A 22,567-nucleotide genomic window follows, 5' to 3' on the forward strand; every position below is an offset into this window, starting at 1 on the left:
TGAGATTGGCTGGATGTATTCACTGTTAGCGTCCACGTAGACTCGGGGAGCATTGTATTTTATGAACTTGTTATGAACTCACTTTTCTTTTGGGAAATCATTGTTTAATAGCCAACGTCCAGGAGGTCCAGGGGGAAGAGGCAAGCGTGACCTTGATCGTATCTTTGCGGAGGGTAACACAACAGCATCAAGTTCATTTGCCTCGTCATCACGGACCACATAGTTCTCATTCTCACTGGCATGCACCATATCCTGCACCATCATGATACCGTAAATTACAGTCACGCCCTACACTATATTCCACATCACATTAACCAATCATAATAATAATCTTTGACCTGTAATGTGGCTCACAAGTAGTGACGGGATTGAAGGCACCAGTGAATAAATGCTGGCGAGTGTACTTGAGGGAGTGAGTGTCGGTTGAATATTTGGGCCCGTTCGGCCCTCCTTTGAAAGCTGAGAAACAGTGAACCAGTGAACAGATGACAAAGCTATTTAAAGCAAGGAGCCCGGATCACAACATTCTAGTACGTAAATCTGCTCAGCGACCACCGTGACTCTCACATGTAAATGTTTGGCACTGTCGGGAAAAGACCAATTTAAAGGCACACTAGTATTCACAAGGCCAAACTGACGGGAGTCGGGGTTATTGCACAAGTTTATAACAAGACTACAAGATTGTGTCGTAAGTAATTCAGTCGTATGTATTCAACTGTTCCTCTGTTTCAAGATCTCCATTGCTCGAGCAGCAGCGAAATTTGTTCAGAAGCAAATACAGTCGATCAACTCTGCAACGAACTACCCACGCGTCGTGCCATCAACCATACTACACCAATGCGAAAGCAGAAACACGACTCACTGTAATTCACTGTTGTGACATACTACTCACTCAGGCTCACAATAATCGACGACTATATTCTATCACGTTGGTGAGTATTGTGGACGAATCCAGGACGTAAACTGCTGATACTCACAAGCTCTTGGACGAATGTCGGCACGCACTTCTGACCAGCGCAGCAGTCGACCTCATTGCAAAGATTGGGACATCTACCATCAGCGTCACTGGCAGATACTGTTACCGTCAGAGCAGCAACAATGGTGAGAATGAAGGAGAAATGCATTGTTTGTGAGTGCGTGATATGGGATCAAATCAATCTGAAGAGGACGGAAGAAAAACGGCTCACTTTTATGTGCTGAATTTTATCGTGGCAGAACTTCATGGTAATATATGATCCTCTTGCTATTTGCATTGCCAGCAGACTTCAACTTCGATCCACACTTACATAGGCTGACCTTATGCATACGAGGTCGTGTCAGCGGAAATTACTGAAGAATGATTTTATGATCTCGAGAACTTGGATCACGCACGGTTATAAGGAATAGAATAAATTGTGTAGATACACTATGTCGTATCGCCATCACCATATGCAGACGATAGGGTTTCTGCTGCCAACGCATATCGAACTTGGAGAAGTAGGATGCACGAGTCAACGACGCACCACGGATGAAGGGTTGTTGAGTTATGGCGGCTTTAAAGTTTGTAATGAGGCCATGTGTAGGGGTTTGCTTGAGGAGAAATGAAGCGTGACATTGATCGATTGATGGACTTGATCCATCAATGTCAAAGTTTCGCGTGCGGCGTCAATAACTGTAAGCATTTGAGCGAGCATTGAAGGGAGATACCAGTGCTGTAGATAGGGATCCGCACGGGTAAACCTGCGGGTGTCCTGAGGTCAACCCGTACCCGTATCCGCCAAGGGTACATACCCATGAATGTTATACCCATGGGTATGCAAGCATGTACTACCTCCACCCAAACCCAACAGCCATCAGTGCTTAGCGCACATGCCCAACACACGTCAGCGAATGCTGACGTGGCCTGAACATGTGCGAACGGCACCCAAAGGCGCTAGAATATTAATGGGAGAAGGAGTGGCTGCGGGAGGTGGGCCGAGATGGGGGGTCGTATTGTGAATGAGGAGTGGTTCAGAGTGCCTCGAATGAGATGTCGAGGTCGAGGTATGGGAGGGACACTGCGCAGTGCGCATAAGTGGGAAGGATAGATCTACAAAATATTAGTATATATAAGACAATTTAAATCACTCACCTAAAACTTCTGTTAGAATGAAAGGAAACACTGTTAGAAAATCAAGTATTGAAAACATACCTAAGTTACACAGACAGTTAAAGTGCTGACGCGCAGGGTGGGGTTTAGCGCGTAAGACTGGTAAATGGGCCGCAACAATAATTGTATCATTGTTTACTTTCATTGGCTCAGTTTCTTCCTCTATGATCGCGCCTGCTACTAGCAAAGTAACGTCTGCCTTCAAAATTAATGACGGAGCTATATTAGCACTCACAACACCCACGTATGTGCTTCCATATGGTTATTATGGTAGGCCAATTTGGTGGATGCTGGATATCACACTGATCTACCAAACTACTTACCAGGGACTAAACTCGTAACCGGTCTGTATATGCGTCAATTTGAGATGGTGAGAATGTATTGACATAGTGCACGAGGTCCTGAGAGTACAAAATCGACATACAAAGAATATGATCCATCGCCGTTTCATTGGTCGATCTCGGAGTAGGCGAAGCGAGGAGTTTGAAATTTAGCAGATGCCGGTATGCCGCTTTGGGTAACATTACAACGCAAACTCTTTCGTTCGTACCGTAAAAAGTACAGTATCCTCTCAAATTAGGGCTCCGTGAAAAACTACCCACGGAGTTAACGACGAGTTTTTAACTCACCCCCACCCTCGAGGGGTTTTTGACACGAGTTAAAAACTAGTTTTTGACCAGTTTTTGACAGACTCAAAAAATGCGTTTTTTCAGGTCATTTTGACATTTTTTCACGACGGTAATGCAAATGCCCACTGTACAGGCCCTCCCGGAGGCGTTGGAACTGTGCTATCCTGTATTTGAGGTGTCCTGCTTGCCCCTTCCACCGGCTTCTCTGATAGTAAGTCCAACAATCGAGGAGCATCAAGATGAGCATCCTCGCTACCTAGTACCCACAAGTACTCTTGTATCACAAGACCTGTACATTGGATCACGCTCAATCTCTGGGTCCTCGCTCTCCTCCAACCAATTGTCCTCCGAGTCTGAATTAGAGTCCGCAGCCGTTAGGACATCAACGACTGCAACAAGACCTGGCCCACGCTCTTGAAACTCGAACGGACACGGTGCCGACTCATCCTTCTGGCCTCTGGGTGCAAATGTGACCTCGAGCACATTATTCAGTGCGGCTTCGGACCGTCGGTACTGCCATAGAGTTCGACCCTCTCCGGATCTGGAGCATAGTGCTCAAAATTATATTTGGAGTTTCCGAGGGGGATACTATGTGGAAGTTGTGTGAGTGCCGTTCGGAGGTGGCTCAACTGTGCGTTGTTGCGCCCAATGTCCTCGAAGAAGCTCATCAAGGTAAATTTTTGTTGCAATCATTGAGCCGAACGCTCAATTGGGCGGTAGTTGACAGATCGTCGGTCATATCTTAACAATTTTTCGGTGATTTCGGATGTTCGGATGGAGAATTCGATAGGCTATGTTCCCGAGATCATATACATATATATTTTAGTTTTTGACACCCCAATATCAGCCCCGAGTTATCGACTCGTTAAAAACACGTTAAAAACCTGTCAAAAACTCCAACGTCAAAAACTCGGTAGTTTTTCACGGAGCCCTATCTCAAATACAACAGTACATCGCGCCGGAGCACTAATCATTGATTAGGACAATCAAAATGATTCCATTTCATGCATTATACCCATCCGTGATGATGTATCAGCAGCCTGAACCTTTGGCTTGAATGATCAATCCTTCCAGCCTCGACGAGGAAGGAAACATGGTTGAAACTTAATACAGCGTACAGTTTGAGCGAGAGCAGACGCATAACTTGTGCTATATGATCGGAACTACCTCCAGCACGACCGGCACCTATCAAATTTCAAACTCTTCGCTTCGCCCTGCCACGCCACTCCGAGATCGACCAGCCTGGCTACACCACTCGAGTATCGGTGGTAGTATACGCCAGGCTGGTCACGAGCCTAACCAGGGACGGGATCTTTGTTTCTGGATCCATTTACGGACGGTCACGCGTTTTGCAATTGGCAAATCTATGGTACATCGGTATGTGACCTTTACAAGTCAACCTATCATCTCACCCCCATTCTTAAAATGTTAGTATGGAATCTTGCCTGTGGATTCGCACAGTCAGAATCCCAGCTTCTCGCCTTCCGATTTTTACTAGCCTCGGAAGCAGCGCGCCCATGTTGGTAAGGTTGTATTTTTTAACTAGAAAATATTGTTTCTGAATAACTTCCCTCTTCAGATTGGCGGCGGCTTTCTTTGGGGCTGCTGGCGGTTTCTGGCGGTTAAATGAACGAGGGAAAGCTGCTACATTTACACCTTAGCACCGTTATTGGGTCCCGTCCTGGGACTTATCATAGGCGCCTGGTTAGTAGTCATCTCAAGTTTAATGTCACTATCTGAATTGTGACCAGGATCGCTGAATGCTCGACCTGGAGATGGGTGGTACGCGATGCTTTTGCCAACTGAGGACAGTTCTCATTTCTCTGAGTTTTGGTCTATGTTGCAGCTATTTCAATCATCAGAGTGTTTTCATTTCAAGAGAGTGTGTAATTGACTGGTCGTGATCTGCCGATCCTCGTGAATCGTGTTCAGCCTATGCACCCCTCTTATTAGAAAGGAAGGTAAGCTTCCAATATGGTGTTCGATCGTAGGCTGGAACTTCTGAAGCCCATACTAATTGGATTGCCCCAGATATTGTTAGTTTGATCTTCCCGGTATTGCTTTTCGATAACGATTTCCACAGGGTATTGCGCTTGTAAGTAGGAGCAAGTATCATTTTGAGTTTCCAGTGTATCCAGGCATACATTGTTGATTGTTTTACGCTTCATGCTGCTTCCGGTACGTATTATCTCTTTCCCATTTCTCATCTCAAAATTTTCGCATTCAGCGCTGGCCGCTGTCTCCTGTTTGCGATCACTAGCAGCCTTTGTATTTCCCCTGTTTGCCCCAGTGATGTACACCGCGCTCGGGTTTGGGAAGGGCGATACTATTCTGGGGGTCGTAGCAATCGTCATAGGCTGTCCTGCGTACGTATTCGTTCTTCTTCCTTCCATTGTCACCCTTCATGATGGTGATACAGACCCTGTATATTTTGGTATTACGGGGAGCAGATACGGAACAGCAGTCGATATGCGCGGCGATAGCGCTAGACAAACGAGCAGCGACCGAAGTAAGGCATGGATCGCGATAACTCACGAATTATGAATCCTGCCAGCAGCGATACGGTATTCTTGTTCTTGTTGGCCACAAATAATACAGGGAAAACTCCGCTCTTAACCTCTCCGTTCCTAATTCCAAGTCATATGAGGTTGCAACTGTAACAAACGTAAGAAGGATCATCACACATGAGATACACCAGTGTGCGGCATGCTCGATTTAGCGATTTCGACTGGTAGCATATGGCTGTTGTTGCTAAGGTCTGTCGACGGGGGCTCGAGTTTCTTGTCCCGCGAAAGCATAAATAGGATTCACCGACCAATCATATCTAGGGTATAGGCGCAACACAGACCGGCGGAAAAAGCCTGGCGAAACTCTCATGCGCCTTCAGGAGAAATTCTGCATGAGACATGCAATGCTCAATTAGTCTGGCGTAAATGTGAACTGCAGGCATCGTTGTGGAGGCAGTGGGAAGAATTGTGACTTGCGTACCACTCAAGATTTTGAATACATGTTGTGGGGCGTTGACTGTACACCAGTGATTCGAGTTTCCCTCATTTTGAAGTGCGGAGTGGAATTAGCTCCAGTAGTTTAAAGGTACAAACATGACTGGAGTGAGACAGAAATCAGATCGATACAAACGACTTGCGATACAGAGGACAGATCAACAAAAAAGGACGACAAATTGGCGTTGGTTCTATGCTCCGAACACGCCGTTCACTAAATGCTCTCTCCACGCACTCCCTACACCAGATCCGGGAAATATGTCGCTCGACAGAACCTTACGCTGAATGACGACGCTCGGAACGACGCTGAAAGCACGTAATCGGCCACTTTCGATAAGCCAACTGAAAGCTTGATCAAGAGCTCGAGAATACGCGAACGGTGGGTGGCGAAGATGCTGCAGAAGACGCCGAGCACCGGACAGGGAAAGTGCGTAAGCATGAGTACAACGTGGAGAGTAAGATGGGTGTATGTGTGATCGTGTTGGCAGGTCATATAACTGAGACGATGGAAGTGCGGAGTAGAAGGATTCATTTGACCAGCAGTGACCTGAGGAACACAATACAGCATCCATTGCGAACAACGTAGCACTGGCGCTTACCCAGAAAAACCATGTCCCAGCCATGTGGAAGAGAGGGCCAGATATGACGCATTCTTATCTCGATGTCCCTTTCCATGTCGATATCGTCTTCCAAGAAAACCGCGACATCCTCAGGAGTGGTATTCACTCTACCGATGAACTGGCGAATAGCAGAGACATGGGAATACCAGCATGAGATCTTTGGCGCAGTGAGGATCATCCAGTCCGGAAGGCTAGGGTTGAAAGGCGGTACAGAGTTATCTTCAGTCGCACATGTGACATTTGGATGGTGCGAAACACTAAGAGAGGACAAGGTGGTATGTCTGCTATTTTGAGTGTCCGCAGAGGTCCAGAGGTCGGAACCAGAAGCTCCAAAGTACTCTGTGGAAGAAGCAATGGCGTTGATATCAGCGGGCCAACGAAAGATCGATTCCAAGTCGTCCAAGGGTCCTTTGGAGGGCTGCAGCGAACGCTGAGAGACGATCTGCTCGAAAATATGACTAATGGTGATATCTGAAGGGTCAAGTGCATCAACAACCGTCCAACTGATTTCTTTGGATGCTTGCAAATGTCCCATCTGTTTTCGTCGGTCTTGTCGCCAGGGCAGAGATATGAGATATACCTCAGAAGCGATACCCAGCTGCGTCGATGAGGGGGATAATAACGTCGTGAAGTTCTTGGTAGAACATGAAACCTCGCTGTAATCTCCTTCTTTCCAATGCACACGAGAATGGACGAAGGATGGTAACGAGCTCAGTTGCGGAGACACGACTCGGAGCGCAAGGATCCACGACCATAAAACTAGAACAACACCCAGAACGAGGTATATATATCTCGCAATACCCACTCGAGACACGAAAAGGTTGGTAACCATGGTGATGGGGTAACGCACAAAGCCAACCGGTATTAGCAGACAGTCACGTGAGGGCGTGTGCAGAAAGTAGCAATTACGTAAGTAGCGTGTCCTGTTCCTGACCGCCGTCATACACCTCAGTACTGTCTCAGCTCTCCGAGCTTGCCAAAATAAACAGAAAAGTGTAGCATTTCTTTTGGCATGCATTCTGCACCAGTTCTCAGTCTCATCGCAATCGACGACCTCGCACAGACTCGTCTCAGGCTGGGCACATCACATGTGACAATATCATATTACGACGCCGAGAACTTCTTCGGTTCTTTGGACGTCCCCTGCTGTCACTTCGCCGTCCATCCTGCAGGGTTGAATTTGACGTTTATAATTGCCCAGCCTTGAAATTAACGACAACATATAGAATCGAGCAGCGCTTCACCTTCGACTATGCCATCTTAGTCCCACCGTGGGGTCCCGATGTCAATTTTTATCACTGTGTGAGTGACATCCTCAACTTTAAACTTCGTGCGCGTGGCTGCCAATTTTTATGTCTCCCTAGCGGAAATTTTATTTTAGGTTCCCCATATAACCTTTGCATCTTCCCTGCCCGTCCCTTGCAGCCGTCCACTCGTTGTCTCCAACATTTTCCGGTGGATAGGGCACAGCCTGGACGCTCGGTCATCTATTTCATCCTAACCACCATCCTTTGGTGAAATATCTTGCGGCCATGTCATCCTACACCCCGCAGACAAATCTCTCCATGGAAAGATTTCGCCTTGATGGAATGATGTTCTTGTGTGTGTGCTACGGTATGTTCTCGGTTGACACGCGACGCCCCGGAAGTTGACTTATGTATCGCAATAGGCATATTTTTTATCCTTACAGTGCAAGCCTGGATTGCTCTCATGCAACGGCCTCGACACGGGGGGAAAATAGCAGATCATCGCCACGTACTTCTTTTCTACGTCTTTATCACGTTCGTATTGGGAACGATAAGCTTTGGTATGAACGCAAAGTATACGGAGATGATCTGGATTGATCTTCGTGATGCGCCTGGTGGTCCGCTCGCACTAATCGAGGACTACATGAGTTATCGTATCAACTTTATAGCGCTTGCCACGTGAGTGTCCTTGTCCATCCACCTCCGGGTCTCTAATATCGACGCCCCGTCTAGTGGTCACCTCCAGGAGTGGTTCATGCAAGCTCTGCTCGTGAGCCAATTAGTTCCCCAGATCGTCCGCTACAAGCCTCATGCTTAAAAATTTTAGCTCCATCGATGTTTTGTGATATGGAATTGGTCAAGATGGGTGGTAGTCCCAATGATCTTACTCTATGTTACTATGATCGGTACAATCTATCATTCACCAAGCGACACCCATCACTGACATCTTGCGCAGCATTCTCCATTGTCGTCCTGGTCGAGGCGGGCAGTGGTGTCACATTTTACAACATTGTCATGGAGCTTGCCTACCTCTGTATCGAAGTAGGGCTCACCGTGATCTATACCCTTCTCGTGATAAATCGCTTGTTCGTCATGCGAAGGCGTATGAGGCAGGTCATAGCCCAGTATGATTCAAGCACATACGATACCATCGCCCTCATGGTTGTCGAGTCCGCAGCGCTATACACTGTCTTCGCTATCGTTTTTATAGTTGCCTTCGCTATGTATTCTAACGGTCTCACCACTCTATGTTTCCTGTCCATCGGCAAAATACAGGTAAGCAAACAAATTCTGGTTAACTGCGTCTCTGATGCTAGCTATTCCAGGGCATTGCTCAATTGTTCATTATCATTCGTGTTGCACAGGGTCGGGCAGCCACAGACAAGTGGTCGACACGAGCTCCCGCAATAACTACAGCCATAGCATTCTCAGGGACTATATCCGACTGCACAGAGGGGACCGACAATGAACGAATAGGAAAGCCAGAGCAGACCGTTGTTCAGTTGTATGCTGATCCAGAGCAGGCGATAGAAGTCACTGTGTCTGCGGCGGCGTGACAATTGTTGATCTTTGATTTATGCAATTGGCTATCGAACGTCTTTGAAGCAGGGATAGCATGGGACAGATACCGGTATTCATTGCAGAAATGAGAAGATGACCAGTTTGCTCTATACTCCACAACATCGTGATCATACAGCTCGGACCAACCTCCAACTATCACAGATATAGTCCCCCTCAGCTCTGTGCACGCTCCGCCCTAGTATACATAGAGCTCACATGGTACACCGGGTAGATTGAGACATTCGCGCATGACTCATGAGCAGTATATAGCCTGTTATAGTAGATATGGTGTACTACTTATATATGGTTGGCATCCCGACTTGCCGTCCTTTTGGCCATCCTTATCCCTTCATGATACGCGCATTTCATCTCCGAAATTAGTGTATTCATGTGAAACTTGTTAGATAGGCTAAGGCAGCCTGGTTCGGGTGGATAACCGGTAGGTTACCGGTCAATGTAGCAGCCTTTGAATTCAACAAGACCAAACGACCATCATTTACCGAAGTAGTATTGCATCTGCTATCAACGCTGCTTGCGACACATCTCCCAGAGTGTTTGTTGCATAGCAATGGACTTGGATGAAACCGACTCACTGTCTCAGCTCTCTGACCAATTTCCTGGTTATGAAAAGTTCACCTCACATATCACGAGTGTCACATCAACCTTCGTCCTCCCATTCTTGTACATTACCGACCGCCGCAATCCACGCATCACAGCCTCACTGCTCAATCAGATTTTCCGCAACAGCGGAGACTGTTCTCCTACACATTTTGCGCACATAAATGCGACTGCTTGCTTTACAGCACGGTTGTTGTATGATACCGTACTCAACACACTCGCAAGATGGGAAGTGGCCTGGGAGAATGGGTGTCAAAATTGGCCTGGTGAGGATGGGAAAAGATACAACGACAGTATTGATAGCTTTTTACATGGACTCCGGAATCTACGCAATAAATCCTGGGAAGGAAAGGCTAAAGGAAATGGTAGAACTGTAGATGAGGAACCGAACATGGTGCTCCTCATCGAGAGGGCTGAAAGGCTGAAGGACAACCTCCCGGACCTTATCGTTCCTCTCACACGTCTCGCAGAATTGGTGAGTGGTCTGATCTCATTTTTACCAAACCGTGCGTCTTACATCCAAAGGGCAAACATTGACTGACAATATGTGCTTGCAGTCACAGGTGAAGATAACGACCATCTTTCTATCCTCTGTGCGATGGGAGGATATCAAGCCACCTCTCGGCGCATCCCCAGATCCCTACTTCATCGATATTGGCCCTCCAAGCAAACAAGGTAAAGTATCCAATCATGTGTATCCGATAAGTATGATCTCAGGGTCATTGGCATCTTTTCAGATACAATTGACAGCCTTCTTTTTGAATTCCGTTCTACGTCTACAACACAGCCAAGTGCAGGCACACAAGATAGGACATACCATCCATCACTGCTGCCATTGTATGAACAATATGTGGAACACGTCTACAATGTTTGCTCTCTCTACACAACCGATATCCAAGAACTGCAGTATATTGCCGCTGCACGATGGCCTGGGTTTGTTAAGCCTGTGCTACGGGAGCAAAGCGAAGTTAATGGGGACGGGGACCCAGATCCAGACGGAACACGTAATGAGCTGACACTCCCGGCTTCCGACGGCCGCATGAGACTGCTCAAGTTCTTCACCCCTTCTCTGACGGCGGCACTCGATGTACTGTATCCACGCTTGACCAATGCTGCGGACTGGGCGTTAGCCAACGACCCTGACATGCAAGCGTCAGAGGAGGCACAATGTCAAATAAACATGGAAGGGAGCATCATTGTCGACCACCTACCGCGGATGTCCAAGTTCATCTTACTCGCAGCGTTCCTGGCTTCGACGAATCCTGCCAAGAGTGACGTGCGAATGTTTGGTCGTGGAGCAGATAAACAGAAAAGGCGACGTCGGAAATCTGCCCCGCCAAAAAAGGTTGGAGCGCAGACAACTGTTGCAAAGGTATTTCCACGTTTATTTCACACTGTATGTAATTCAAAAGCGAATCAAAGATTACACAAAGACTACTTGGCCCTGTAGTATTTCCACTGGATAGACTTCTCGCAATTCTTGGTGCTCTCCTAGAGGAGAATGATGTCGAGAACCGGCCTCACGAACCTTGCTTTGAACTTCCAGGGGAGCACACCGACATGGAATTGGGGCGAGTGCATATTTACGCTGCCGTAAGTGCCACGCCTGATCCCGTGACAATCTCGTCTGACCCTACATTCCCAAGATTACTGAGCTTACGTCTATGCGTGCTCTACATCGCACGACTGCTGTCGAGAAACTAGAGGGACCGCCTATGTATAAATGTGGGATTTCATTTGGGGTGGCCGGGGCACTTGCCAAGGACTTGCAAGTACCCCTGAACGATCTTATGTGGGATCCGGTGTAGTTTTTCGATAATATGGCCACTGCACATTATTCGTATATATTATAATGTGTACCACACAAAGCATTTACCTTGTGGGAGTCATCAGCCAACGGTGCGAATTCCTGTATTGGTGGTTATCCGAACCTGTCTGAGCCAATTCTAAGCCATGTACTAAGTCGATAGTGTATGAAGTCGCTGAGCCAGGGGGGAACGGCCCGGCCGGACAACTCACCTCAGTTTGGGCAGGTTTTCACTGAATCTCGGGGCAAGCTATAACTCATATTGCTTGCGAGTAACAGTCAATAGAATTGGTAAGTAATAAGTATTGTACTACAGATATATGATAAGTAATATGGCTCGCGGCCACCCTCAACTTGTTGTTTTAACCATGTGGGAAGATTCAATCTCTCTGCAATCCGGAGCCGAATTACAACCACCAATCAAGGGTTCCAGCTGGCACCAGTGCTATCGGTGAAATCCCCATAGTCACACCGCCGGTGCGAAAATCCTCAAGCCCGTATCTCTTCTCCAATAGTCCAACTCCTACATATCTATGACGAGGCCCACGGAGTTCGTCTCTGAATCTGCGGCATTCCCTTTACAACTGCTCGACTCAAACTTGAAGCCGCTCAAGAACTCTGCCGACCTCAGGCTTGGGAGTGAGGTCACTGACAAACAGGTTGACGACCATCATGATGTGCAACGCTCAGCTCGAGTAAGTTCGCTGTGTAACAATCCCTTATAAATATCATGTTTATGAATTCGAACGGAGCTCTCAGCTTCTGCATTTACTGTACGTCTGCCTTCCGCGCATTATGCGGTCATCCTTGAATCTTGAAATGAAACATCCTACTGCACAGACCCGGGATTCCATCGATGATAGTGCGGATTTTTACGACCCGAACCTCGACCCTTCACATGGCCCAGAATTTGACGACGAGTCACCCTATCCAGAAGTTCGGTCCGCTGTCGCAAACACAGATGATCCGTCCATACATGTGACAACGCTTCGTACATGGGTTTTAGGCTTGGCCTGGGCAATTATTATGCCTGGTGTCAATCAGTTTTTCTCCCTCCGCTATCCCAGCGTGCCCATCACTGGCATAGTCGCTCAGCTACTCTCGTTTCCAATAGGCCGCTTTTGTGCTGCTTATATTCCTCGGAAAAAAATCTTGGGGATTTCACTAAATCCTGGTCCCTTCACTATCAAGGAGCATGTGCTGATAACAGTGAGTCCTCTCTTTACAACCCTGTTAGCCTCGTTTTATCATCACCTACCCACGGTAGATCATGGCTTCGGTAGGCGCAACATCTGCTTACGCAGTAAGTCCTTCCCGAAGTGTCACAAAGCATACATTCAAAACACCAAAATCAGACAGATATTATCGCTGTGCAAAGATTTTTCTATAACCAGAAATTCGATTTCGGTTGTTCGTCTTCCACACCACCTTATCAAGATTAAACGTATGCTCATGGACTGTTCCTCACCAGATCAGTGGTTTTTGGTAATGTCATCACAACTCATTGGCTTCTCCACCGGGGGAATCACACGACGGTTTCTTGTGTCGCCTCCAAGCATGATCTGGCCTATGACTCTCGTCAGCTGCGCACTCTTCAATACTCTTCACTCCGAGCAGTATGCGGGCATTGGGCGATTAGGCGGCTTAAGCCGAGGACGCTTCTTCGTCTATGTTTTCACAAGCGCATTCTTGTGGTGTATGAATTTCACCCAGTCCTCATTCTTGTCTAATCTAACTTTTTGATGCACCAGACTTTATCCCTGGTTACCTATGTAAGGCATATTTCCTATAGCGACTTTGTTTTGTCAAAATTTTTTGGCAGTCCTGGCCCTTTCGTGGTTCTCTTGGGTTGCATGGATTTGGCCTCACAATCCTGGTGAGTCTCCAGATACCAATCTATGGTCCACCCCTCACGCAGAACCCCTAGTCGTTTCACAGCTCTTTGGGTACGTCTTTTTGTTCTCTAAAGAAGTATCACCATGCGCTGACAAAACTAGCTACGTCCACGGTATGGTATGTTAATGTTTACTTGGTCCCTGTCATGATTTGAGAATTTGAATCAGGGAATGTCCGTGATAACATTTGACTGGGCCCAAATTGCGTATGCACTTGGTTGTTCCTACTTTATCGTCCTTCTAAGCTTGGTTGTCCAGATACAATGGATCACCACTAGCCATGCCTTGTGAGCCTCCTACTATCTCTTCAATGCTCAGTCTAACTCTGGTCAACGTCAGGGTGGGCAACGGCGAACGTTATCGTTGGCTTTGTAATTTTCTATTGTGAGTCCAAGGTATTTATTTCGACTGAGTATTGAACCATTATTCTAGGGATAGTAACACCTATATTATACGTCAGTGATCCATAAAGATTTCACGACTGAGGATTTGACACCTTGGTAGTTTCAAAATACCTGGTATTCTCTTTACATGCCGTTCGTCTGATCACTGTCTCTCCTTGTATGACGTCAGCTCAATCTTTGTTAGTATTTCGTCAAGGACCTCCTTCGACAACACACAGAACACATACAACGTTACCCGGATATTAACTTCAGAAGGCACTTTCAACGCGACAGCGTACAAGGAGTACAGTCCAATATTTATTCCGTAAGTGATCACACTCTCAGCTCCGGTGATATATCCACTTGATAACAGAACAGCATTCGTGATGTCTTATGGGTAAGTTCACTAATTGGCGATCGATTTTGTCTTCTGTTGAGAAACCCCCTTTTCATCAGTCTCTCGTTTGCCTCCATCACTGGTAAGGAAGTATGCGCTCCAGCTATGACACAGATTGACAGAAATGTCTTAGCAACTATCGTTCATTGCTTTATCCATTTTCGGAAGCAAATTTGGTATCAAGCGCGACGGTCACTCAGGGAACAGGCAGACATTCATGCTCGTCTTATGAGTCGATACCCACAAGTTCCTGATTGGTATGACAAAATATTTTCCCACAGGGGTTATAACTCAAAGCAATTCCCCACCCAGGTGGTACTTATCCCTGTTCACTCTCATGTTTGCATTGGGTGTCGTCAGCATCGAGATTTGGCCTACAGAGATGCCGGTTTGGGCTTTTGTCGTAGCGCTCTTGATCGGTGAGTCGTCGAAATATCTGCGTGAAAGTGTTATTTGAACGTCCACATGCCCTTTAGCATTGACCTATGTGATTCCATGCGGTATGATACAGGCAATCACCAATCAACAAATTGGGTTGAAGTGCGTCACATGATCATGGATGGAATCTTGTCATAACTCAAACATACCCTAGCGTGATCACAGAGCTGATCATTGGGCAAGTTCACGCTAGGTTCATGGCCTCGATTTATCTGACAGCTTACTATCCAGATATTCGCTACCTGGAAAACCAGTAGCAATGATGCTGTTTAAGACCTTCGGCTATATTGTGTGTCGCATATCCTCCAGCCTTTTGGTGTATTGACTCTCGTAGTCTATGTCTCAAGCCTTGACATTTACGTCCGACTTCAAACTTGGTCATTACATGAAGATTCCTCCTCGAAAAATGTTCTGGTGTCAGATTGTGGCTGCGGTAGTCGCTGGAACCGCGCAACTGGGTGTTCAATCGTGGATGTTCTCTAACATACCGTAAGTGTTAATGTTGTTGATCGTTTGGTGGGGCTGAGTGTCTTGTAGAGACATATGTAGTGCCACTCAAAAAGACGGGTATGTCCGAATGTTTAGTATGGCATCTATGCTCAACATCGTGTAGTTTCACCTGTCCTAACGTGGAGGTATTTGGCACTGCATCCATCATATGGGGTGCGTTTAATAGTTTAATACCCCGAGAGAAAGATGAATTCACTCTGACGAACAGGTGTGATCGGCCCAGAACGTTTGTTTAGTTCTGGGCAATTATATCAGTAAGTCGTCACTTTAGCTTTAATCTTATTAGGACTCAATGTCCTCTTGCAGCTGTATGTTCCCGTTAATAGCTTAACAGTAGCAACGTTACAAACACACTTCTAGCCGTGTTGGTGTTCTTCATTATCGGTGCAGTGAGCCCTGTCGTGGGTTGGCTGGCGATGAAGCGGTATCCAAATGGTTTCATACGATACGTGAAGTGGGTCATTATCTTGATCGCAATTTCATAACTAATTAACACTCTCACTAGTTTGTAAGTCCACAGTATCATCTCATTCCTCCGGACAGCGTTGCATCATACACCATAGCCCGCTTATATTTAACGGTACCTACAAGATTCCCCCCGCTTCTGCGCTCAATTATGTACCGGGGGCGTACGTACACAGCATTTGGCATGTGGTGCATTGACTTACTGATGTACCACAGGCTTGTAGGTTTCATCTTCCAGTATGTAATACGAAGGTATGTTTCTCGTTTGGAAACCTCTGTAGCATATCCTGATGTAGTCTGCAGGCGCAATTTTGCATGGTGGACGAAATACAATTGTAAGTGGATTAACGGCAGTATTCGCGCCGTATTTCACGAGAGCTACGCAGATGTCTTGTCGGCAGCCCTGGATGCTGGGCTAGCTCTTTCTGTAATCTTCATATTTTTCGTGTGAGTCCGCTTAATCACACTTTTAGCTGTCATTCATCGAGGTGCACAGATTGCAATATCCGGCAAATGGGTCGGTAAGTAAAAGGTTGCCACACTTACTGACAAGCGTTCATACAATTCTACTAGATTGGGGAGAGCTTGCAACACTGGTGGGGCAACACGGTAGGCTCTCCATTGAACTACCAGCTCAAACGACTAATGCGTTTACCATCAAGGTATATTATGAAACTGCTGATGGTATGGGCACTCCAGTTCGCCAGCTACACGGCTCAGAGACATTCGGGTATGTTGACTTACAAGCTGATCATTTCGGTTTTGTTGACGAGCAAACTCAGTCCTAGTATAGGATCTTGGTAGCCATTGTATATTCTGTGCTTTAAATGTAGATTTATCTTGTTGTATTGATTGATATAGTATGGACTTGTCCTGCGTTCCCGCATAATGACACACATCGTTGCAACTATCGTTTCGGTGGGCGAATGGTTTATGCGAGGGTATCATGAACGTTCATCATTAATTTGTCATGAGATGCGTCAATGTAGATCGTCTGCGGCAAGCGACCGGAATTCGAGCACATCTAGTCGGTCTTCACTTTGCAAACCGCCGCAGAATCATTGGGCGTGCCACCGAGGCGGTTTCCAACCTTGACTTTCTGCCCAGCTTTGAGGGTGAACTCGAACGTCTTTGGGGCCTCGAAAACCAACACGATGGTGCTTCCCAAGCAGAATCCGCCCATCTCTTCACCGGCGGTCAACGGTTGACCGTTGAGGATAGGAGACGCCGCTGAGTAGACGGCCTCGTTATAAGTCCCGGGAGGAGGGGGCCTGCCTCGGACGTTGGTGCGAAGAGCCTTTAAAGACGACATCAGCATGAAGTACACTTATACACCAATAAAATGGTACATACAGTATCAAAGTTGATCTTGATGCTGCCTACGTTAGTGGCGCCAACGGGGATCATACCAAAGAACCCAAATTTCCATCGACCGAGAAGGGCGACTCTTTCATTCAGGACGAAGAGGTTTTGCAATCGCTTTGCCATCCATGGGGAAACGGAGAAGAGTTCGCCTTAAAGCCACATGCCGTCAGCAGCACGCGAAGCATGTACATGAGGACTTACCAACGAAATGGCGCCGTTTCTCCACTACCCATGCGGTGGGGCTGTGGAATCGGTGATAATCGCCCGGAGCGAGGTAGATGACGGTGAAGTAAAGTGCATTGCCTTCTTTAACGCTTGTGCCCGAAGTACTTCTCTTCCGCTCGAGCGACGGTCTGACGCCCATTTCGCGAGCGACGGAGGCATCATGCGCGATAGTTTCTTGGAGGGATCCTGGATGCTCCACAGACGCGTCAACCTGCTCGCCGAATTTCTTCGGCACGGAAGACGTTTCTACCTCGGAGGCGGACTGAGTTCTTGTGATTGGAGGCGTCACGGTACCCGGAGTGGAAGGTGTGGATGCACCCAGGAGTTGGTCTAAGCTATACTCGATACCGTTCACGTTAGCAAATTCTTGGTCCGTCACGTGTGACATTTCTCGGTCTGGGAATTCGATTACCGTCGAAGTTGGGCTTTCTGGATCTGAACGATCCACGCCGAGGAGAGCATCCAATGAGTAGGTGATCCCCTTGACTTGCTCCACTCGAAGATTCTCAATAGTTCCGAGATGTAAAACGGTGCCGTCGGCGGGGCTGACCTATAATATAGTTAAGATAGAAGTCCTTTAACAGAGATAAATTCTTACGAGGATAGCGTTGTCTATGGGCCTAGCACCAGGTTTGAGCTTTCGGTAGAAAAATTGACCCAGGCTGGTGTATTGCGTTAGATCGTCAGGGTCGATTTCCTCAAGGTTGCAGCCAAAAACGTATGCATAGAGCCGGAAGCCATAGGGCCGTATCCAAACAGGAAGTTCGAGTGAGTTCATGTAGCCCCAGACGCGCGACATGTTTCGGAGAGGAAGGGCGCCTATTACGTGGACCTGCACGAGACCAGTTTAACAAACGTAGTACGATAAATAATCAGTGATACGCACATGCCATGGACCTTTGAGCTTAATGACTTCACGACCTTCATCATCGACATGGACCTCATTCTCTAAACGTGCTACTTTCTTGCGGTATTGGATGACGACAAGGAGAATGGCCCCGACGGCCAAGGGAAGCGGGTACCATTTTGTTGGAGTTTTCGTCCATGCGAGCATAAGACGTCCTAAATTCGGCGAGGTCAGATGTGCACATACTCTCTTATCCACGAAAAGACCTACTGTAGAGCGGAACGCCATGCGAGCCTGGCAACGGTGGCGGCGGCGGTGTAGTCTCTGGAGGAATACCGCTTCTAGTTGAAATCGATCGTCTCAATGCGCCCCGCTTGAGACAACGCACAGTGCTTGATAGACTGATTCTACGCTTGACAAAGACGCGTGAAAAAAGAGCAGAAGAGCTGTTCGCCGTAGACGTGATAGCATGAGACGCCGCCTGAAGGGGCCTCTTCCCCTTCACGATGGCTTTATAGAACATTTAATAGGAACGCTCAAAGTTAGGTGCGCACTGCGCACTTCGCACAACGCACACGACCCCCTCATACATGCACCCCTACTAAAATGGTAACCTTAGATAATCGTCGGACTTTGGATTAAACCTTGCGGCACGCAGCGCCGAACAGTACTAGTTACTTACAAGTTATGTGTCTGCTCCTGTCTGCTGCTCTCGCTCGAGCAGACTATACGCCATGTTAAGTTTCAATATGATTGAGAAACATACAATACTTTGGTTAAAGAGCGAACTAAGGACTTGTGCAGTCAACGCTGTACAAATACAACGATTACCTAAACCAGCATCACCAGCATCTGTCAAATTTCAAACTCCTCGCTTCGCCTGCCAAATTTCTCCGAGATCGACCAGTCTGACTATGTCAAGCACTTAACATCTCAAAGACGTAGTCCAGATCTACTGGTTACGAGTCTAGTCCAAGATATCGTACAAGACACGAGGATATTCCGCATTGGGGTCGGGGAGTCTAACCATGGCTAGCGTTGTCTCGGTGACGCCAGTGTCTACAGATCTGATATTGTTATTACGCAAACCGCAGAAGGCATTGATGAGAGATGATTTCCCTCCTCCTGCCACCTCGACTACTGCGAAGGGGACAAGGCCCTCACGATATTGAACTTTCTGCTTGGCGGCGCTAACTTCTCCAGGTGTGGGAGTCCCTGCAGGTTGAATGCATTCTTTCAACTCGCGTTCAGCCTCCTTGGCAGCATTGGCCATCCTTGCTTCCTGCTCTGCTTTCTGGCACGCTTCTATAACGGCGAGGGTTGGATCGGGTGCTTTTGGCCCCACAGAATACTCCATCTCTGAGTTTACTTAACAACGGTAATGCGTGGTCCTGTTAATGGTCACGTCGCATGATGCTCCCATCTCTTAGGTTGAGAAAACCTGCTGATATGCGTATGCTTTGGAAGGGCAAATCAGCTAATAGCGCTGCTCAGAGTAAGTCCTGTGGATTTCAAGATAAGGACGAAGAACCGATATTAAACCGTAGAATATAATGTCAACAGCACACACTAGCATATATTCCAAGGATGTCGTTCGATCCTTACATCTCCTAATACATTTGAAAACTAAGCAACTAGCTCGACGAGCAAAACTGGACTTTGTGCTATGTGAATAATAAGCGTAGCTCGAAACCGATTCAAGTCTTCTTCAAGCTCAAGCCCCTTCCCGCTTTTGCTATTCAATCTTCGTAGTATGCCCCTCCTTGGGGAAGGCAGCCATCATCTTTCTGTGCCTCACAGATCTCGTGCTGGACTGGTCACTGCCGGATTCAAATTAAATCTCGTCTACACATATCTGCGTGGCGCACGTCGTGTGCATGCTTCTCTAGAAGAGTGATACCCCCTCTGCAGGATGGCATTAGTGATTCTGCTTTCTATGACAGCGTTGGCCATACCGACCGTTTTGACTGCACCTGCAGACCCTGGGGGCGTCAGTACTGCCACAACTGCGCAACTGACTTCTGCGGTTATCCCTCCCTCCATCAGCCAGTCTTTCCACAATCCCGCGTCAACGTCTATCTCTGTCGGCACAACCTACCTGTTGATCTCTTCACAAGCTGCCATCGCAAAAGCCAATACAATCGTAGTCACCGACGTCGTGACAACTTCGATTGCAATCACTCCCACGTCTACGACTACAGTCGTCGAGACAGTGACTGCAACGACCACTGTGACCAGCACCAGCACGCCACGGGGCGATCGGACGGCATGAGCGACTCCTCCGGACATGAAAGATTTATCTGCATTTAACGTCACTCTGGCGAGTCGCGACAGAAAGAGAGCTTTTCCTTCTTTTTTATTTTTATTTTCAATGTTCATCGTCATGATCAACGAGAGATGACATCGATGACTCTACGTTATAGATATCTGCGCAAGGCGAGTCTCTTTTCATTGATATATATATATACATTGCTGACAGTGATCGCAAATGACTGTCATCTTCTGCTGCCTCTCAAATTTGATTGGCCGCACATCACGCACATACACAAGCATATAGAGCAAAGGTACATAATAGCTAACATATCGTACTATTTCATGTACAGCCTGAGACCTCCTATTTATCCTCACAATAAGTCATTCTTGTCCTCCTTCTCCCATTCCTCATCGATCATCTTCCACTTGGTCCTCCTCCTCCTCCGACTAAGGCCGTAGCTGCAGTAGAAAGTTTGGCCAAGAAGCTGCCTCGTCTGCAGAGTATTCCCGCTCGATCAGCAGTTCGCTCCATGCTTTTTCTAATTGTATCCACGCCGAAAGACCATCGAAATGGAAACAATACTTGAGATCGGCTAGATTTGGAAACAGCACTGCTAGGAAGATGTGGAAACGTGATGCTTCCGACACCTTCGAGTGTCCAACGTGTAGCTTGCGGACAGCCGTCTGCGTGGTCCAAAGTTCCAGATTTCCATCCGGCGCACGGGGAAGTGTCGGAAAATGTGTGGCATCGAACGTTAAGTGCAGGTCATGAAGCGACTTGCACCTGGTCGCTAATGAAAGCACAGAGGTCAAGGTGACCTGATATTCGCCAGGTACTTTTGAGGCGAATGTCAACGTACAAAGATCCGGCCAAGCAATTGCAACGTCCTCGATGAACGCGTCATCCAGGCAGTATTTTCCAATGTCAATAAATTTGACACTCGACAGCCTCCTGAACCGGAGCAAAGGCCGGAAAATAGAGGAATGGAGTTGGTCGTCAGGCCCAAGTTCCTCCGAGGGGTTTTCTGAATAGTCGACCACAGTGATATCTTCCAGGAATGCAAATGTTTTGCATGACGTAGATAAGGATTCGATGACCGCGGTGATTTCGGGTGGTTGAGCAGTTGTGTAATACGAGATTTCAAGGACCGACAATCGTGGCATGGTAACTTTATGAAGGAAGGATATGCAATTTTCCAAGCGGGCGCCAGGGAGATAGAGATGTTTGAGCGTACTCAATTCAAGTGGCATACCACCTGATGGTTGGAATACCACATCAACTGACTTGCCCAAAGCCAGCGTAAGGGTTTGGAGACTGCGCAGATGCTGAATATTGGGAATGATCTGCTTCATCAGATCCATGCCGAGCAGGCCAATAGACAGTCCATTCAGCTTCTTCGGCAGCTTAGGTACTTTGGAAGGACAGGCCGAAAGGTTGTGGGCACTGTGTAGTGATAGTTGCCGGAGGCCAGGCGCTTCAGTAAAAAGAGCATCAAACAATTGCTCTACCTCGTGCATCGGAGTGCCGGGCAGTACGTTAAATGTGAGGGTTTCCAATTCTGGTGAGAGGAACTGGCGAAGCAACGAGAGTTCTGAACCGAAGTTGAGTAAATGCCGAGATACTGTGTTGAAATGCAATGTGCACAGTTGAGGGAACAACACAGCAGGCGGAAACAGCTCAAAAAGTTGCTATAGGACCGGGCCACTTGGTTTCGGGGAACGACAAGTGTACCCCGTAAAGATAAACTCGCGTATCCTTGCCGCATTGATCCTGACACGCTCCCACTCCGTGGGTAGCGGTTCGCGGGAAAAAATCTGCAAATTGGAGTACAGTGAGCATTGTCCTGTCAAGACTCATGTAGCAGACATCGCTCACAATAGCGCTACCGTACCAGACTGTCCAAGTGTCTCGCGGGAGACACTGGATGAGGGGCGTCAAATTGTCCTGTTGAGACCATAGCATGTCCAGCGCGAGATTTGAGAACGTGGAGCAGGTCATCGCCATGTTTACCAAGTTCGGTTTAGAGGACTTGACGTGTTGCAGTATAACGTAGACGATATCGTTGACTCTGAGAGCGTTATGCATGATGAAGAGCTGTTGGTAGCCCTCGATCATCTGCACGATCTTTTTTATATAACCAATCGTATCCACAAGTCCACAGGTCTTCAAGTCTTTAG

General features: G+C 47.4%; 9 protein-coding genes across 9 annotated transcripts; 3 read left to right on the forward strand and 6 right to left on the reverse strand.

Moving 5' to 3' along the window:
• Positions 1–1,989: 1,989 nt before the first annotated feature.
• F5147DRAFT_764422 (uncharacterized protein) lies at positions 1,990–3,609 on the reverse strand (the record flags this gene model as incomplete). Its single annotated transcript, XM_041440705.1, has 10 exons — positions 3,263–3,609; positions 3,053–3,212; positions 2,884–3,009; positions 2,758–2,819; positions 2,553–2,587; positions 2,452–2,474; positions 2,364–2,379; positions 2,171–2,327; positions 2,111–2,140; positions 1,990–2,036 (listed from the first exon to the last, which is right to left on the reverse strand). Exons 1-10 carry the CDS (start codon positions 3,423–3,425, stop codon positions 1,990–1,992), a joined length of 819 nt encoding a protein of 272 aa, XP_041286175.1. The 5' UTR covers positions 3,426–3,609.
• A 1,280-nt stretch (positions 3,610–4,889) lies between these two features.
• On the forward strand, positions 4,890–5,240 carry F5147DRAFT_586724 (uncharacterized protein; the record flags this gene model as incomplete). Its single annotated transcript, XM_041431947.1, has 3 exons — positions 4,890–4,935; positions 4,985–5,123; positions 5,177–5,240. Coding segments are annotated over 3 exons (249 nt in total), but the record flags the coding sequence as incomplete, so codon positions are not given.
• Positions 5,241–5,824: 584 nt separating this feature from the next.
• On the reverse strand, positions 5,825–7,183 carry F5147DRAFT_724717 (uncharacterized protein). The gene is made up of 2 exons (XM_041439066.1): positions 6,359–7,183; positions 5,825–6,306 (listed from the first exon to the last, which is right to left on the reverse strand). Exons 1-2 carry the CDS (start codon positions 6,912–6,914, stop codon positions 5,951–5,953), a joined length of 912 nt encoding a protein of 303 aa, XP_041286177.1. The 5' UTR covers positions 6,915–7,183; the 3' UTR covers positions 5,825–5,950.
• An 867-nt stretch (positions 7,184–8,050) lies between these two features.
• Positions 8,051–9,182, forward strand: F5147DRAFT_586716 (uncharacterized protein; the record flags this gene model as incomplete). The annotated part of the gene is made up of 5 exons (XM_041431944.1): positions 8,051–8,304; positions 8,359–8,395; positions 8,453–8,531; positions 8,582–8,901; positions 8,952–9,182. Coding segments are annotated over 5 exons (921 nt in total), but the record flags the coding sequence as incomplete, so codon positions are not given.
• A 473-nt stretch (positions 9,183–9,655) lies between these two features.
• On the forward strand, positions 9,656–16,933 carry F5147DRAFT_755489 (OPT oligopeptide transporter protein-domain-containing protein; the record flags this gene model as incomplete). Its single annotated transcript, XM_041440332.1, has 38 exons — positions 9,656–10,279; positions 10,362–10,479; positions 10,542–11,176; positions 11,227–11,397; positions 11,451–11,576; positions 12,163–12,255; positions 12,452–12,820; positions 12,879–12,914; positions 12,967–13,021; positions 13,083–13,307; positions 13,363–13,383; positions 13,434–13,487; positions 13,539–13,557; positions 13,609–13,624; positions 13,675–13,712; positions 13,765–13,793; positions 13,846–13,890; positions 13,939–13,961; positions 14,011–14,042; positions 14,095–14,214; positions 14,263–14,286; positions 14,346–14,368; positions 14,420–14,543; positions 14,599–14,705; positions 14,763–14,826; positions 14,879–14,902; positions 14,956–15,013; positions 15,059–15,213; positions 15,262–15,291; positions 15,338–15,387; positions 15,458–15,488; positions 15,569–15,688; positions 15,798–15,863; positions 15,916–15,951; positions 16,003–16,034; positions 16,086–16,146; positions 16,196–16,429; positions 16,675–16,933. Exons 1-38 carry the CDS (start codon positions 9,755–9,757, stop codon positions 16,931–16,933), a joined length of 4,248 nt encoding a protein of 1,415 aa, XP_041286179.1. The 5' UTR covers positions 9,656–9,754.
• Positions 16,934–17,071: 138 nt separating this feature from the next.
• On the reverse strand, positions 17,072–18,704 carry F5147DRAFT_27154 (phosphatidylserine decarboxylase-domain-containing protein). The gene is made up of 5 exons (XM_041428964.1): positions 18,407–18,704; positions 18,176–18,351; positions 17,888–18,121; positions 17,270–17,839; positions 17,072–17,213 (listed from the first exon to the last, which is right to left on the reverse strand). Exons 1-5 carry the CDS (start codon positions 18,657–18,659, stop codon positions 17,154–17,156), a joined length of 1,293 nt encoding a protein of 430 aa, XP_041286180.1. The 5' UTR covers positions 18,660–18,704; the 3' UTR covers positions 17,072–17,153.
• A 318-nt stretch (positions 18,705–19,022) lies between these two features.
• F5147DRAFT_27237 (uncharacterized protein) lies at positions 19,023–19,702 on the reverse strand. The gene has a single exon (XM_041428970.1). The coding sequence runs from the start codon at positions 19,491–19,493 to the stop codon at positions 19,104–19,106; it is 390 nt and encodes a 129-aa protein (XP_041286181.1). The 5' UTR covers positions 19,494–19,702; the 3' UTR covers positions 19,023–19,103.
• Positions 19,703–20,024: 322 nt separating this feature from the next.
• Positions 20,025–20,454, reverse strand: F5147DRAFT_724735 (uncharacterized protein). The gene has a single exon (XM_041439067.1). It carries the CDS (start codon positions 20,423–20,425, stop codon positions 20,231–20,233), a length of 195 nt encoding a protein of 64 aa, XP_041286182.1. The 5' UTR covers positions 20,426–20,454; the 3' UTR covers positions 20,025–20,230.
• A 122-nt stretch (positions 20,455–20,576) lies between these two features.
• On the reverse strand, positions 20,577–22,475 carry F5147DRAFT_787257 (uncharacterized protein; the record flags this gene model as incomplete). Its single annotated transcript, XM_041442958.1, has 3 exons — positions 20,577–22,011; positions 22,096–22,204; positions 22,266–22,475. 3 exons carry the CDS (start codon positions 22,473–22,475, stop codon positions 20,837–20,839), a joined length of 1,494 nt encoding a protein of 497 aa, XP_041286183.1. The 3' UTR covers positions 20,577–20,836.
• Positions 22,476–22,567: the final 92 nt, after the last annotated feature.

Source organism: Suillus discolor (genome assembly GCF_016758755.1).
Source record: "Suillus discolor strain FC423 chromosome Unknown F5147scaffold_104, whole genome shotgun sequence".
NCBI lineage: Eukaryota > Fungi > Basidiomycota > Agaricomycetes > Boletales > Suillaceae > Suillus > Suillus discolor.